Genomic DNA, 16,803 nt, shown 5'->3' on the forward strand with positions numbered 1-16,803 from the left:
TTAATAAAATAATATAAAAAATATAATAAAATAAAATAATAAATCTAATTTAAAATATATATATATATATTATATATATATATATATATATATATATTATATATATAATTATATAATATATATATATATATAATTATTTTTGTTGTTTTTTTTAATGCCCAAGAAGCAGGAATAGGCAAAAGCAGACCACCATCAAAACAATCCACTGTTTGTTTGTAAACTAAGCAACAAAACTAAATCAGGAATATATAATATTTAGTATTAATATATAATAAATAAGGTAACCAACATAACATACTGTAATTACTAACACACATACAATGTGTGTGAATGCTATAGTGTGTGGATGTTTCCCAGTGTTGAGTTGTGGCTGAAAGGGCATCCGCTGCATAACATATGCTGGATAAGTTGGCGGTTCATTCCGCTGTGGTGACCCCTGATTAATAAAGTGACTAAGCCGAAAAGAAAATGAATGAATAGCAAATAAGATAATTATTTAATTTAAGGTCAACAATTTCAGTTCTATAATTATTGGTCTGGTTAGAAATTCAACACAAGCAGTTGATGTTTTTATATATTCATCCTTGTAAATATAAGAGATTAAAATGAAATTCAGATGCAAAAACCTCTAAGTGCCATCTGGAATTTTCTCATTTCTCATTTTTCTCAACCTCTAATGTTTATGTTCAGTCATTTCATGTTAAAAGCGATTAAAGTAACCTATTCTTTGCCATAAATTGGCATAAATTACTGAATCAAGACATAGGAGCCTGAAAAAAATGCTAGTTTTAGAAGAAATTTCAGATGGCACTTACAGGTTTTTGTATCTGAACCCTTCATATGTAAAAAGAAAGATCCTTGTAAATATCCACATATGAGATACTGCAGTGTAATAGACTACTGATCACTGCGTATCTCCATGTAGAGAGAGAGCAATTCCTCATTCATGCACAAGAGGTCACTAGGTCACTAGAAATACACATGTCAACAATTTACCTCCATCTCCTAACATTATAACAGAATGATTTTAAGAAACTAAACGTTAAGAGTTTCTGTTTATAATATTCTGACTCTCACTGATCCTGACCCAGTTTCATCTCAGTTTCAGATCTGTTGCGCTGGTCATTAAGATGCCGCTCGACGTATGGATGAGTGAAAATAATCTGCGATGAATGTTTCATCAGTCCCGCTGCTACAGAAAAAGAGCCAGAGCCACACACTCACTCTGGGCATGTCTAGAGGCCATGACAGATGTCCAACAGTCTGACAGAAAGTAGGCTCATTCTGCACACACTTTGATTTCAATTCAACATAAACACACATTAACATTCTCGCAGAACATCAAAACACACACAGAACACACACACACACACACACACACACACACACACACATCACATTTCTGTCACCACAAAAACATTCTTTTGCCGTATTTGGTTATAATAACAAACATTATATAGTATTTCCTATATAACAGTACAGTGTGGAAAATGCTGGGTTGATTTAATCCAATGTTTGCTCAAAAACTGTTGGTTTTGTCCATCTTTGACTGATTTAAAGGGCACCTATGATGAAAATCATCTTTTGAAAGCTGTTTGGACAGAACTGTGTGTAGGTATAGTGTGTTCACAGTAATATTGGAGTGATAGAAACACAATCAGTCTCTGTTTTTATTTCCTGACGTTAAAATAGGATCCAAATCCCTCCCATTTTGAGGCCGACCACAACATGATGTAACATGATGACCAAAATGATTGACAGCCGTGTATTAACACGTCTCCATTGTAACGCGTATAAGCATATCAATTATATCAACAGGACTTGCGCAAAGCAACTGGGATTAAAAGCTCTGTTCAGCTCTCTGTGATCATCAATCATCATCAAATGTGATCAAGAAGGAGTTTTACAAGCTTAAAATGTTTTTAAAACAGTGTGTGTTTGTAAAGAATTACAGCGATTTTACTGTCTTTATCATTACAGCCGCGTGTCAGTACAATTATAAAAGAAGACGCTTCAATCCTGGTTTGTGGACGTTAAATCAGGTTTATTTTCTACATGAATATAACAGATATCCGTACAGCAGTGGATATTACCGTGTATCCTGTCACATTTCTCGTGCAAAAACAGTGCAAAGTTAAACGCATGCGCTGTGTGTGTCTCCGCTGGGTGTGTGTGCATGAACTTTGTAACCACATTGTGTGTGACTCATCATTGCAGAAAGGCTTGAGTTAACTCCACAACAAATACATCAAATAATCATTGGGAAAGTTCTTACTGTAGTATTACTCACAAACGTTATGCAAGATCTGCTTCCTACATGTCTGTCACTGTGCTGCTTATCTGACACAGCTGGAGATTAAGGCACACTCCGACTCGGAACGGTGGGTGGGGAGAACTAGCATTAAAGGCACAGGCAACAAAAACAGCTACAAGAAACTGAAAATTAGACTTCAGAAAGGTATAATGAATAATCTGATGGGTGTTTCAAGCTGAATCTTTACAGACACAATCTGGAGACACAAAAAAACTTCTCTTAAATCTTGAAAAAGGGGTACAATAGGTAACCTTTAATACAACAATGCAGCATAAAATATGCATCGCTGGGAAAAAAGTAATTTGTAACAATCCTTAGTCACTTTAAAAAAAGTAACAATGTGTTACTCAGTTCATTTGTAAGAAATGTCTTCAGCATAATTGAGTACACCCCATTTTGAAAATGAATATTATTATCCATTTCTCAGTGAATGTATAGGTTTGTATGTATGTATAGAATGTATATTTTGGTGCATTTAAACAAAACAGATTTATTAAATTGATAAATGTATTAAAATGAAATTTTAGTCACTGTTAGGACATCTGTAGAAATAGAAAGATAATACTTTAAATCCATGTGAAATATTGGGAAAAAACAATATTTACAATTAAAAAAGAAAAACAATATTTATTCATTTTTTGTTTCTCTTAAATTTTGCAGTTTTTTTTTTTAAATTCTTTGTTTATTTTTTTTAATGAACATACAAACAAAAAAAGGACAAGGACACCAGTAGACACAAGTATAACAGCAAAAGTAAATAAATTAATAAAAAATAAAATTATATATATATATATATATATATATATATATATACACACACACACACACACACAAAGAAAAATAATAATGAATGAATAAAGTGCTGTTGTGATTGAGTAAAGTCACACTTACTATGGTAATACATCTGTGTTGGTCAGAGAGTCAGAGGTTCATTAGAGGCATCCATATTTTTTAAAGACATCCCCCTTGTTTTTTAAGTGGTATGTATATTGTTCCAAGAGCATTGTTTCATTCAAGAGTTGTATGAACAGTTCAAATGTTGGAGGCCTTCGGTGGTTCCAGTTGAGCAAAAAAGAAGTAGGATCAAGTGTCTTGTTCAATTCTGTACCAAAAAGGTATATGTTGGTGTGTTGTCCAATGGAGTTTGCAAAGCTTTGGCTGTCAAGTCCTGCACTGCTTTTTTTATTTAGTTTTATGCATGCCCAAAATATGCATGATTGATCCTGAATAGGTTTTACCTCTGTGGCATTTTGCTCTTTTTAAATTTTTAAAGTATTTTATTATTTAATTTTGTACCGTTATCATTATTTATTTTGTTAGATTAGCTCCAGATTTGTCTTCAGTGCTGACTAATCTAATGTATATGCACAAATATAATATTGTAAAGCTTCCTATAGAAAATATTAATTAAAAGTAGCTAATATAGGCTTTAAACTGTAACACATTACGTTTTATACACGGAGAATGAGTAAGAATTATCCTATTATAATGTCAGAAGTTATTATACTTACGTCTGTCGTGGTCCACAATTCTCTGCCATTACACAAACTGGCCGCAAGATGTCGCGCGCGTAACACGATTGAGAGATCAAGCTCATGGCGAAACCCTGAAGAGGGCAGAAACTCTCCGTCCCTGATAAACACACTATAATAAACCCAAGAAAAAAATGTATAGAATCTATCAGAAACTTGCCAGTGTATAAAATAATGAAAAATAATATTCAGAAACACGATTATCAGGTTTTATTGAGCAAATTTTGAAGTAGGCAAACATTATTTAGTGTAAAAAATTATATGATCAATTAGCTTTTGTTTTTAGGTCATTGTAACTTATTCAATGAAGTTAATCATGTTCTAACCTAATTTTCTAAGTTGCGCAAGCTGTTTTAAGTTAGTTTAACATAATATTTGTTTATACTCATAAAGGTATTTTGATTCAGCTTACAAATATAAGGCAACCAATGTTTTTTAACAGTGTTGTCGACATGCGGAGATTTTGTCACTCGTTAAAAAACGCTATTCATAAAAGTAGAATGAAAACTATATTAGCCTATATTGTAGGGTCATTCTGTTAATTATTAGCTTTAAAGACAAATACAGATAGGGAAAAAGCATTGGTATGTCCTCAAATGTGTATTTGTGTGGTCGGTAGGGCTGCGCAAAATATTGTTTCAGATGCAATGCGTGCATCTGCAAAAGTCACATCGCAAAGATATGCAGATGAGTTGACTTTACAGTGTCATTTTTACATTTAGATATGCAAAACCATAATGCATGCACTGTTTATTTCACTTTCATCTTTGCTTTGTTGCATTTATCTATGCTTGTAGTTTGTTTATTACATGTTCTGCATGTTTCACTTCCCTACAGAATCATCCCAATTAAAATTAATACATTAGGTAACACTTTAGGGACAAATTCTCACTATTATTTGTTTATTAGCATACATCCCAGCAAGCATTTTTTTAAAGATGTCTAATAGATGTCTAATAGACGTCTAAACATAGTCGTCTCGGCTAAAACAAGGCTACATTTGAATGAAAATCTAACAGACGTCTAAGAATAGGCCAAGAACAAATAAACAGAAATGAATGACTACACATATAAACTCTGTCTAATCTGTGTATTTGACGGCTAGTACTTTTGGGCTATTCTTTGATGTCTATTAGATTTTAAATGACATCCCAAGTTTATCCTTGTTTTAGCCAAGCTGTCTAGATGTCTATTAAACACATAATTGTTTGCTGGGATGTTATTAAGTTATTGGCTGCTTATTAGTACATATAAAGCACATGCTCTGTATGATCTTATTCTACATCCGTAATCCAACCCAGCAATAAGAAGCTAATTGGGAGTTTATTGAAGCAAGGGTCAAATTGGTTTGCTAAAAGCGAGAACTGAACCTTAAAATAAAGTGTCACCAAATTATTTCCACGTATAACAAAGTGCATCGCAATATAGATCGCAGAAAACTAAATATCGCAATGTCAGATTTTTCCAAAGTCGTGCAGCCGGTCGGGTTCATTTCCACACAAATGCTGAAGATATTATAGACCATTTCAATAATGTTATTGGTCCATGAACATGTCCTGCTTGTTATCAAACTATTTCATAGCTGTAATAAGAGGCAATTCAATCATAACTTAATGTTAAAACCGCTATCATAGCATTATTTAACAGTATTAATTTCTATAGCTTCCGACAATCCAAAAATAATGTAAAACTGGAAACACGATGGGACCATTGTTTTAGTTTACATCCCTGAAAATGGTGTATAGGTTGTCGTGAACGTGTCTGAACATATTTTGACCATCGTTTATGTCTGATTTTATGTGTAGATTATTTCTGAATATTATTTAACTTGTTTTAAATATCTAATTTGATCAATTGAGATAATTTAGGCTACTCTTAGACATTTAGTAAAAATAAAAAAACTCCAGACATTTTCTCATAGTTAACATTATTATTTTCATGATTAATACATTACTATATTAATATTTTATTATTAATATATTATTATTAAAACAATTATGGCATTTTCATTACCATTTCTAACAACAGTTTCTTCAAATATCATGCTTAAGTACGACTATCAAAACTATGGTTAATTTGTAACTACATTAGTCGTGTTTTTGTTTTATTTATTTGATAAATCAGTGGTCAAATTTCCTAAGGGGTTTTAACACTAAATGTTAGTTTAAGATGATTAATATCTGGTTTTTTTGTTGTGAGTTTCTTGTGCGTTTTCTCAAGAGGACTTTTATTTGCATTTTCTTTTGAACTTTGAGATAATTATTTTCCGAGTAAACTAGGTCGAGTGGATCTCATCTTCTGGTGCATTAAACTGAAGCGAAACTTTATTTATTGAACGCCACACATGCATCTAGAACTGCCCGAACTGATAAAACGCATCTCGTGATCAATAAACGCGCTAATTACGCGTCAGGACTGTTTGGGTTCTCCTCAAGATTGTGTTGGTGTTTTGGATGTTATAGCCGCTGATTATCGAAACGTACTAAGATCAGACAGCGGTTTCCTACCAAATATATGAATATGAAGCGCTTTTATCTTGTTGAAAACCTTCGCATCGATCTGTCAGTCAGTTATTGACTTTGTAAAGCCTTCTGGTGCAACATCATTCCGGTCTTTCTCTCTGCTCTTAATGATCTCTGCTGCGTGTGAGTGCTTATTAGCTCCACATTAACCATGTTTATTCACGTTTAGTATGTGTTCCGCCATAATAAAAACGCATTAAGACTCGAGTTTTACTGCATTGTAGGATTAATTATGAAAGATTATAATTGCAATAAATAGTTTTCGCGATGCTTTAAGTTACGTTACTATACATTTGGATCAATCTCTAGATAATTATGGCCTTCAGTTAAAAGGTAGCATGTCAGATCTCCAAATGCAGATGTAAAATGTCTTGTGGTCTGAGTAAAAACGATCCTAAACATGTAAAACAGCAGCAGGCGAGTGAGAAATTTGGCTGAAGCAGGTTGGAAAGCTGAAATATGTGATTGATTAATCAATAGGGTGTTGTCTGTGTCAATCCATATCAAATGCACATCACATACGATTCATATTCAAGCAGCATCACAAGAATTCCAGTCCAGACAGGTGAGCTAATATAAGACTTTGAGCAATATGCTTTATTGAACACCAGTAGTTTGCATGTAGGGTTATTTCATATATGTAGTCCAAAGCCTACAAGAAAGATTGAATTTATATATTTATATATAACTTTTTTACAAACGCAGTCAAAGAGTTTTGTCTTCTGGTACAACAGTGGGGGATTTCCATTTCAGATGGTGTACAAAGTTTAACATGCACATTATACAGTAATTAACAGGGAAAGTTACCTGTAATATTTTTACAGTCTCAAACTGACCTCAAATGAGGCCTCGCCAGAAATGGAATGTGAGTCTTTTTTTATTTAATAAAAGATATTGCATTTTTAAAATCATTATTTAAACTAATTACAGACAAACTTTAAGCAAAATAACTTCAATAACTTAGAAAATAATGAAATGGTTTGCGTTTTATTTTTTGCGGGCAGTGAGAATGGTGAGTGGTTTGTACATACAGACAGACTCTCATACAGGGAAAGCTGAGGTCTTAGGAAGGTATGCCAGTTTTAGAAATAAATGCATATGGAATAAAAACCCAGTAACCCCGCCCCTAGTAGCCACACCCTGAACAAGTCCCGCCCATCAGGGCTCAGTCAGGACAGCGGCCACTCCTGTGTCATTCAGAGTCATTCCGTCTTCTCGATTTTACCGTCTTTTGTTGGTGCCTCAGTTTTGCGCAGTGTTTTGTCCGAGTTGGAGTTGATTTGATTGGTGTCCGGCGTTCCTGTGCTCTTATTTGCTGAGTGTTTCTCCAGGTAATTGAGCATTTCGCTGAGAATCGTTTGAAAGGTGCTAAGAGCCGCACAAATCGCCGGCGTACCAAATCCATGCGTGATCAGACTGAAAAGATCACAGAAAGCAGTTGTCAATAACAATCTTTCATTTAGTACATCCACCTCATTTGAAATCCCAGGGATTTCGGCTTTTCGAAAACAGTTCATGTTGCAAAATAGTATTTATTATTGTATTATTTAGGGTGTTCGCGGGGTCTTAACAAGTCTTACATTTCAAAACCTACATTTTAGGCCTTAAAAGGTCTTAAATTCACTGACATATTATGTTGTAGGTCTTAAATAGTTTTAAACAGGTCTTAATTTTGCTTTGTCTTAGCTACTCAATTTGGGCCGACATCCATCCAGTGACCACTGACACATCTCAATAAAACCTGAAGTTTCATACATTAAAGTTTTATACTGCAAACAGAAACAATTCACAGAAGCTGTCAGACATTTTTACAGCAAATTCCCCAAATTAAATTCCCAAATCAGGGAAAGAAAACTAAAAACAATTACACGATTCCTCATGATAATAGAATTAATCCTGTAAAAGTCTAAAATGTAATTGTTTATGGTCCTTAAAGTCTTAAATTTGACTGTATGAGACCTTCAGAAACCCTGATTATTGTCAGCATAAACACACTAGTTGTTTTTTGTCAGTGTTATAGCAGCTATATTGAAATAGCTTACTTCCACATTGCAAAACAATGAGCTTGTGCTATTTTTGCAGGCAGGTTTCGGCTCTTTACCTGAAGTGTGTTAGATGTCTCTGAATGTCCAAGTCCAGAATAGGTGTTGGTCTAGAGGAACCGAGCGGAGATCGATCCTGACTTAACAAATCCTGAAACTCCTTACAGATCTGCCTGCAGAAACAGCCACACAAACAGTTACACATCTCGGAGAGTAAAACAAAAGCAGCATTTTTTATAATTAATGTATAAAGGAGATTTATTGAGAGTTTGCACATGCAAACACACATCCTTTCACCTAATTATCAGAAATTACACCTTTTCTAATTCCCAGTATTTTCTGAGGTGAATATATTGCTTCTGCTGCAGGTGATTCTTACATACATCTACTGTATATGCTGATGATACCATCATTTATAGACCATTTTGAGGGATGTAAACAATAACAATAGTGTATTTCCTGATTTGTTTTTAATTTCTATAGCTTTCAAGAATCCAAAAAGAGCCCCATATTAATAGCTCTCATAACATTTTTTTAATTTTAATGTGAAGATATGATTGAATTGCCTCTTGTTACAATTATGAAATAGTTTGATAACAAGCAGGAAATGTTCTTAGGCCAATGACATAACCACATTGAAATGGTCTATACATCTAGTTCTTCTCTGACTACAACACTTTCTTCACTGGAAGCCAGTTTAAGCGCTTTTACCAATCTTCATTTAGTTTTAAATACAATAAAACAAAATGTATGGCTTTTTAATAGAAATTTAGTTGAGTTTCCTCTTAAAATCTCCTCATAAAATATCTAAAATATCTTGGTTAGATGGTAAACTGTCATTTGAAACTCAAAGCCTGTATTGGTTTAACAAATCTTCTTTTACGCACTTTTCAAAGCAGCATTTGGTCAAATGAACAGTATTACCAATACTGGATTATGCGGATTTAATTTACAGATCAGCTTTAAAAACTCTCCTTCACAAACTGGATGTTATTTACCATGCAGCAATTGCTTTTGTTACTGGTCCGCCATTTAATACTCATCATTGTCGACTGTATTCTTTATTGAATTGGCCTTCTCTTCAATCATGTCGACAAACGCACTGGTTTCTGTTCATTTACAAAACTCTTATTGGGAAAACGCCACTATATTTAGTCACTTTTTAACATTCAGGAAACCCGTCGAAATCTGTGCTCTAGTAGATTTATTAACCTTCATTTGGTCGCTACTCTTTTCAGTTTTCTGCTGCCGATGCTTGGAATCATCTGCAGCAGACCTTAATGCTCAACACTTTCATTCCACTGTCATCCTTTAAAAATTCAATCCAGTCAATAGCACAAGATCATTGTGTTTGTTTTTAGTTTTCCTTGTTATTATCTGCATCTGTGAAATTGATTTGTATTGTGTCTCTGCTGCTTTGTATCTGCTCTTGATGTTGCCTCTTGGCCAGGTCGTCATTGTAAATAAGAACGGGTTCTCAATTGACTTACCTGGTTAAATAAAGGTTATTATGTGTTGTGAAACATGAGTTTATATGTTCACTCTTAAAAAAAGAAGTGAAATAAACAAAAATAAAAGTCAAATAAATCTGAAATAAGGGTCCTTTAATGGCATTGATGGTCCTTTGAAGAACATTTGAAAATTCCATTTGGAACATGTTCTATGTAATGGAAATAGGATTCTGATTTTTTAAAAACGTTTTAGGGATGTCCCGATCTGGTTTTTTTGCCCTCGAATGAGAGTCATTTGATTTTGAGTATATACCGATACTGAAACCCGATCCGATACTTCTATAATACATCAAAAAGAATAAAGAAAAGTGAAGAAACTGATCCAGGATGTTCCTTATTTTTTATTTAATTCATCTTATTTTAACATTTAACAACTCTGTTTGCACTTCTGTGAGGAAGCTTGAACCATCAAGTAATAAATAACATCAATTCTTCACTCTTGGGCTTTAGTGCAACACTAAATCTAATATAAAACCAAACAGCACCTCAACTTAAAATACCCAACAGGCAATACCAAGTTTACAAATCTCACAGTTTGCTATGGCAATGTTGTCATCATCAACTTTATAATACCTCCAGACCGCAGACATACTCGCGCTTTCCTATTCAAGCTACTTCTGTGTTCTACTTTGCCGGCATTTAACATATATATTCGAGTCCTGATCGAGAATAACGTCTGATTCTGAAACAAAGTGATCGGGCCCGATTTCCAATCATGCGATCGGATCTGGACATCTCTAGTCCTTTTAAATAACAATTTAAAATCATTTAACCAGTTAACCCAACATTCTGGCCTCAACAAAAATCAGTTTTGGAGATATTTACAGATTAGACATCTACTAAATAGTACTTTGAAGATGGGTAGCTCCAGATGAGGACTACATTTTATTAGTAATTCTTAGAGCATATGATATGGCAGAGGGCATGACGTTGGTTAATGGAAAAGATGTAGTTTCCATTCTGTTTGGAGTAAAGATCTTAATTGTACATTTAGTGATGAACATTGGAGGAAAATTTGCCAAAACTGTCAAGACATTTAGGAGTGCGCTGAATACAACTTAAAATTTTGAATAGTTTTTATTGGACTTTATTGGAGTAGCCTTTTCAGGCTTGGGTTGAAGGACTTTGCTGAAAGCTGGAGGTGTAAGTGCGAATGAGACGACTTGATGCATGCCCTGTGATCCTGTTCTAAAATACAGGAATTCTGGGTTAAAGTTCACTGTTACATTTAGGATATTTCTGGATGCTGTTTTTCATTTTGTCCTGGAATATATATACTGGGAGGCATGTTCAAGTTGGGGTCTGGTTTGAAGATGTCTGAGTGGATTCAAATTAGTATTGTGATTGGAAGAGAAATCATTATAAGGGCATGGCATTCAGCAGAGCCACCATCATTTCAAGAATGGGTTAAAGAATTGGGAAAGGTGGCGGCAAATGAGAAAATGACATAGATTACTTGATAAATTGGATGTTTATCAGAGAAGATGGGGAAATGATGTCATTTTTAGGGGATGGATAAGGTCACTGTGGTGAGACGCAAGGTAAAGTGATAATCTTATTTGATTTATTGATGCATTATTATTATTATTGTGGTTTTTATTTCTTTACTATTATTATTTTCTGTATGTGTGCTTTTTTATTTATTGAGTTTATATTATTTATCTGATAGCAACATCTAATTACTGTAACTACTGCTGTTGGGGAGAGAAGAGGGAGTGTTAAAAGGATGTAAAAATGTGTAAACTGGTGGTACTGTTAAAGTATTGAAGAAAATAATAAATATTAATCATAAAAAAAGAAACTAAATTATTTTTGGGAAACCAAAAATGGTTTTCCACTGCAAAAATCTGCTTTTGGAATCTTTATTTTCATTGTAAACAAAGTGAAAGGTGTAAATGAAGGTTTCATCTAGCATTGTGTTAGTTCACTGTATATCCAGTACACATGCAGAAAGAAAAAGTGCAGTCTTACTTGGTGGCCAGCACCATTTTCTTGCGTGCGTTCTGTTCCTTTGGTTCCGTGTGCTGGCGGGCCAGATGCTCCCCGACTGCTTTAGTGGGAAACTCAGTCTCACAGGTGTAACCGAAGTCTCGAGCCAGGTGTAACGCTTCTCCTGCATCCACAGAGAGCAGAGAAGAGGGAAATCACTACTTTCTCTAAATACTGCTTAATGCAATTGCATAGATGTTGCATCAATCTGTCTCATACCATTCTTATGCTCAAACTCGTCCCTAGAGTAATAAAGATTATGTCTGTAGACTAAAAATATTCCACTTTTTCTTTTATGGTGGAACAGATGTGTGCGATTCAATCTTAATGATATCATCCTCAGCAAATATGAGGAAACTAAACCAGACGTGGTAATATCCTGTGCAGAGATGTCAATTATAGTTAACGAAAAGTCGAGTTTTACCTTTAGCGTTCAACTTAACATCAAAACAAATTAATTTCATTATTTATTTATTTATAAATAAATACAATACTTAAATAGATAGGTAAATAGATAGTAAAATAATACAGGCTGACGAGCAAAACTAAAATCTACACAGCAATTTAAACAATAATAACCTAAACTCATTGCTGTAATATATTGTGCAGGTTTATTCATCTTAAAACTGATCAACTCTTTAACTCCACCAAGAAAAAAGATTTTGGATTGCATTTCTTAACTCCTAATATCGCTAGCTAACACACTCGATGCAGTTTTTACCCCAACACATTCCATAATTTCTAAAATATCAGCCTCTGCCAAATGCTAGATATGTCAGTTTATGGTAAAAGTACCAGAATTATTACAGATACTATGAAAAATCTGAAAAATATGAAGTGTAAGACCAATTTATTTTAAAATATACATCAAAATAAAACATTATTGAATACTAAATCATCTTTATTTTTTGACATATGCCATTAAATATTTCAGATTCTCATTTAACATGGTAATCAAAATCAAGTGCAGCGCAACAGGATTATATTTGCTTGAATTATTTTTTTTTTGTAAACCAACAATGCTGTGTGTAAACCATTATTGAAAACAGTCAAAATATGGTCAACCATTTGGTAGAGCGGGCAGTTAAAGGGTTAATAAAGATAATTATCAATACAGGGTATCCACAGGGTCTTAAAAAGTCCTAAATCTACTGAAATGTTGTGTTGTAGGTCTTCGATTTTTTTTTTAACAGGTCTTAATTTTCCTTTGTTATGTATACCCATCTGGCCATTAACACCTATACAATCACCAACAATCCATCTCAATAAAACTTTTAACTCTGGATGCTCCGATCGATCGGCTAAAGATCGGTATCAGCCGATAATCACATTCCATGACTCGATTGGTATTCGCCAATCTGGCCGATCTCATTCACCGATCACAGATGTTTGTTTATATGTTTACAAGCAGAGGAAGACGCACAAGCACTCGCATATATTATATAGCCTAAGCCCAAGTAAAATCAATCAATAAATGAATTGTTTTCTGTAAAGCCGCTTCTTGCCATGACATGTTCACACCTAAATGGTTATAAGAGATGCGTTTAAGGTATTATATGCAGCATTCTTAATCTTAGGTACGGCAAGATCTCCTCTTGAGGTACATACTTAGAGGGAAAATGTGTTTAAGCATCAGTATCAGCCGATCACCATGACAAGGAATCGGTACTCGGCTGCAAAAATCCTGATCGGAGCATCCCTACTTTAAACTTTTGATTTAAAAATAGTATTTAATTACTTTCCTCACAGTAACACATAAAAGCTCTCCGTTAATTTTCTGCTGAGGAGACTGACCTGACCTATATTCTTTATTATTAAACTATTGTTATTGTAGACTGAAGTAATTGACAGCCATGTTTTGGTAAGTGTTATAGGATTTGCGAATGGATATATTTGAAAATTAATGAAATTATTCAAACAAATCTATTCAAACATTATTATTGTTGTATTATTAAATGTATTTAATTTTAATCATTTTCGATTGAGTAAGTGAAAATATTTTCTAACTGGGATATTCAGGGGGGAAAATCAGCATTTAGCCCTGTTTAAGTCTAAAATTTCATTCATAATGGTCTTAAATGTCTTTAAAAATAAAAAAATAGTTAAATTTAACATTGTTAGAGTGAAACTGCTTCTTTTTAAACAACTTCAACAAAGTAAACGTTCAGTAAAAATAGTCTAGCATCAGAAACTAATTTGCGCTTTTCTTTTTGATAATTTAATATTATAATCATTAATACATTTGGAAAGGTCTTGTTTTCCACTATAAATATCTGAACATACTTAAATCCATATACATTTACTTGGGAAGCAAAATAACTAAGCTTTGATTTCTGAAAAATATATTCAAATTAAGTCAATTTAATCTGAAAGAAGAAAAAAACGCTGCTCCAGGGATCAGAAAAATAAGTAAATTCAACAAAAAAAAAGTTCTTGTTAAACATTTTCAGAAAACAGGACTTCATATTTTTTCAAGACTTTGAGGGATAGTTCACGCAAAACCAAACATTAATCCCCGCATCCTTCAATTGTTCCAAACCTGTTTCTTTCTTCTGTTGAACACTAAAGAAGATACTTTGAAGAATGCTGAAAACCTGTAACCATTGACTTCCATTGTAATAGTTTTTCCTACCTACTATGAAAGTCAATGGTTACAGGTTTTCAGCATTCTTCAAAATATCTTCTTTAGTGTTCAACATAAGAAAGAAACTCAAAGGTTTAGAACAGGCATGTCCAAGCTCGGTCCTGGAGGGCCGGTGTCCTGCAAAGTTTAGTTCCAACCCCAATCAGACACACCTGGGCTAGCTAATCAAGCACTTACGCTTTCTAGAAACATCCGTGCAGGTGTGTTGAGGCAAGTTGGAGCTAAAATCTGCAGGACACCGGCCCTCCAGGACCGAGTTTGGACACCCCTGGTTTAGAACCAATTGACGTTGAGTAAATGAGTACATTTTTTTTATTTTTGCGTGAACTAACCCTTTAATATTTTCTGGCATACTGGACAATAAGATTGATCATTTCAGCAATGTAATTCCACTATTTACTGCACTGCAACCAACCGACGATTAAATTAGTCACAGTTCAATGGTCAGCTAGCATGCATCTGAAAACAGTCATGATATAAACCAAAGCCGCACAAATGAGTCCATACCTTCCACTAAAGAGGTCAAGAGTGTGACGTTGGCTGCTTTCCTGCGGCCTGCTGGGAGATTGAGTCCCAGTCTGTCCAGTTTCTCCCTGAGGCACCGGCCGCCGTTCTTTGACTTGGCCCTGAACACACAGATGGAGAAAAGTCCATCAGCAACACTCATCATCGCATGTGTGTCATTCACATCCCCCAGAAGAGCGTTTGCTGCCCAACATGCCTTTTTTTTCTCCAAAGCACTTCTACATTATTCAGCCCAAACACTCTACAAACCTACATTGTGTGAACTCTAGCTGTGTGACATCTTTACATTTTTAAAGATTAGATTTAAAGGGATGAACATTCGGTCATCATTTTATCTGGTTTCAAACATTTATTAGCTTTCTCATAGGTTTAAATGCAAGAGAAGATATTGTGAAGTAAGCTGAGAGCCTGGAACGTTAACCTGAGATTGAATTGCATATGTTTTTCCTACAATGAAAGTCAATGGTTACAGGTTTTCAGCATTCTTCAAAATCTTCTTTTGTGTTCAACAGAAAAAGCAAAGTCATAAACGCTTGAAAGTGAGATTTAAATAGTGAGAAATGTTCATTTTTGCATGAACTACCCCTTTAATAATGTGTAAAAATCCCAATGCTCATTTTCATTTGGATGAGTTTCTAGTCTAAACTCTTTATTTAACAATTAATATCCACATTTCTCTTTAATCTGAACTGAATTTGAGAGTTATTTTTCTGGTGCTTGTGTTAATGAACCTGTGCATCAGCAGTATGAGTTGTCCTGTGTGTTTAAAATGAGTGTGTGTGTGTGTGTTTCTCTTCTCTTCTCGTCACTGGCCTCATTTCTGCTCTCCAGTCTGTGTCCCTCATCAATAATGGAGCCTCAGCTTCACTGTTCTCATTCCCTCTCTCTATCTCTCTCTCACATACACACACACATCCAGCCTTTATCTCTGGATTTACTGTCCTGGACTCCATGTCCCATCTCTTTATCCTCTTTCTTGCTTTGTTTTGCCAATTAGAAATAAAAACATAGCAGGGATGTCATTTAATTCCATTAATTATATTTCAGTGTCTTGTTTTAATCCTCTTAAATCTCTTTAGGATTGAAGAACGTCATGCAACATGCATGGAGATCTTTATTAAATTGACAGGCAAATGTGTGCCAGCAAACACACTGCTACTCTCAGGTCTCACAGCTGTAATGCACTCCTACATAGGGGTTTTGCAGCAATGCCATGGAAGAAGCATGTTGCTTTTCTAAAGAACACTTCTTAAATGAATTGGTTTTAAATGACTGAAATACAAATAAAAGAAATGTTTTCCACTGTGAAGAGCAATTAAAATGTTCATGTGGAACCATCAAACAATAAAGATGTGATTGTTTTATATGTGTTATTCTGTCAATTCATATTGTGACTGATTTCCAGCTGATCTTCTCTTTTACCTTCTTAATATTCCACCGAGTAGTGAAGCGTTGAGACACTCTGGAGGAGACAGGCGGCGTTTGACTTCAGCGATGGTCACTTTGTACTTTGAGGTAGAGCTGAGAAGAGAAAGTCTTCCTGGTACGGAGCAGAACAGGTCTGTAGGATTCACTACACATGTGCCACCTGTACACAGAGCCAACACACAACACCTTCAGTCAGACCTTTGGCTTGTCTGTTCTGTTTGAGGAGATGAATGATAAAAATCACCCAGATGCAAAATACAGCAATGAAAGAAGGCTTTTAAAGTCTCATACAGCAT

General features: G+C 34.4%; 1 protein-coding gene across 1 annotated transcript; it reads right to left on the reverse strand.

Moving 5' to 3' along the window:
- Positions 1-7,074: 7,074 nt before the first annotated feature.
- On the reverse strand, positions 7,075-16,803 carry LOC130247413 (transcription factor AP-2-delta-like). Its single transcript, XM_056480637.1, has 6 exons — positions 16,767-16,803; positions 16,502-16,667; positions 15,062-15,180; positions 11,893-12,034; positions 8,470-8,583; positions 7,075-7,784 (listed from the first exon to the last, which is right to left on the reverse strand). Exons 1-6 carry the CDS (start codon positions 16,801-16,803, stop codon positions 7,571-7,573), a joined length of 792 nt encoding a protein of 263 aa, XP_056336612.1. The 3' UTR covers positions 7,075-7,570.

Source organism: Danio aesculapii, chromosome 20 (genome assembly GCF_903798145.1).
Source record: "Danio aesculapii chromosome 20, fDanAes4.1, whole genome shotgun sequence".
Classification (NCBI taxonomy): Eukaryota; Metazoa; Chordata; class Actinopteri; order Cypriniformes; family Danionidae; genus Danio; species Danio aesculapii.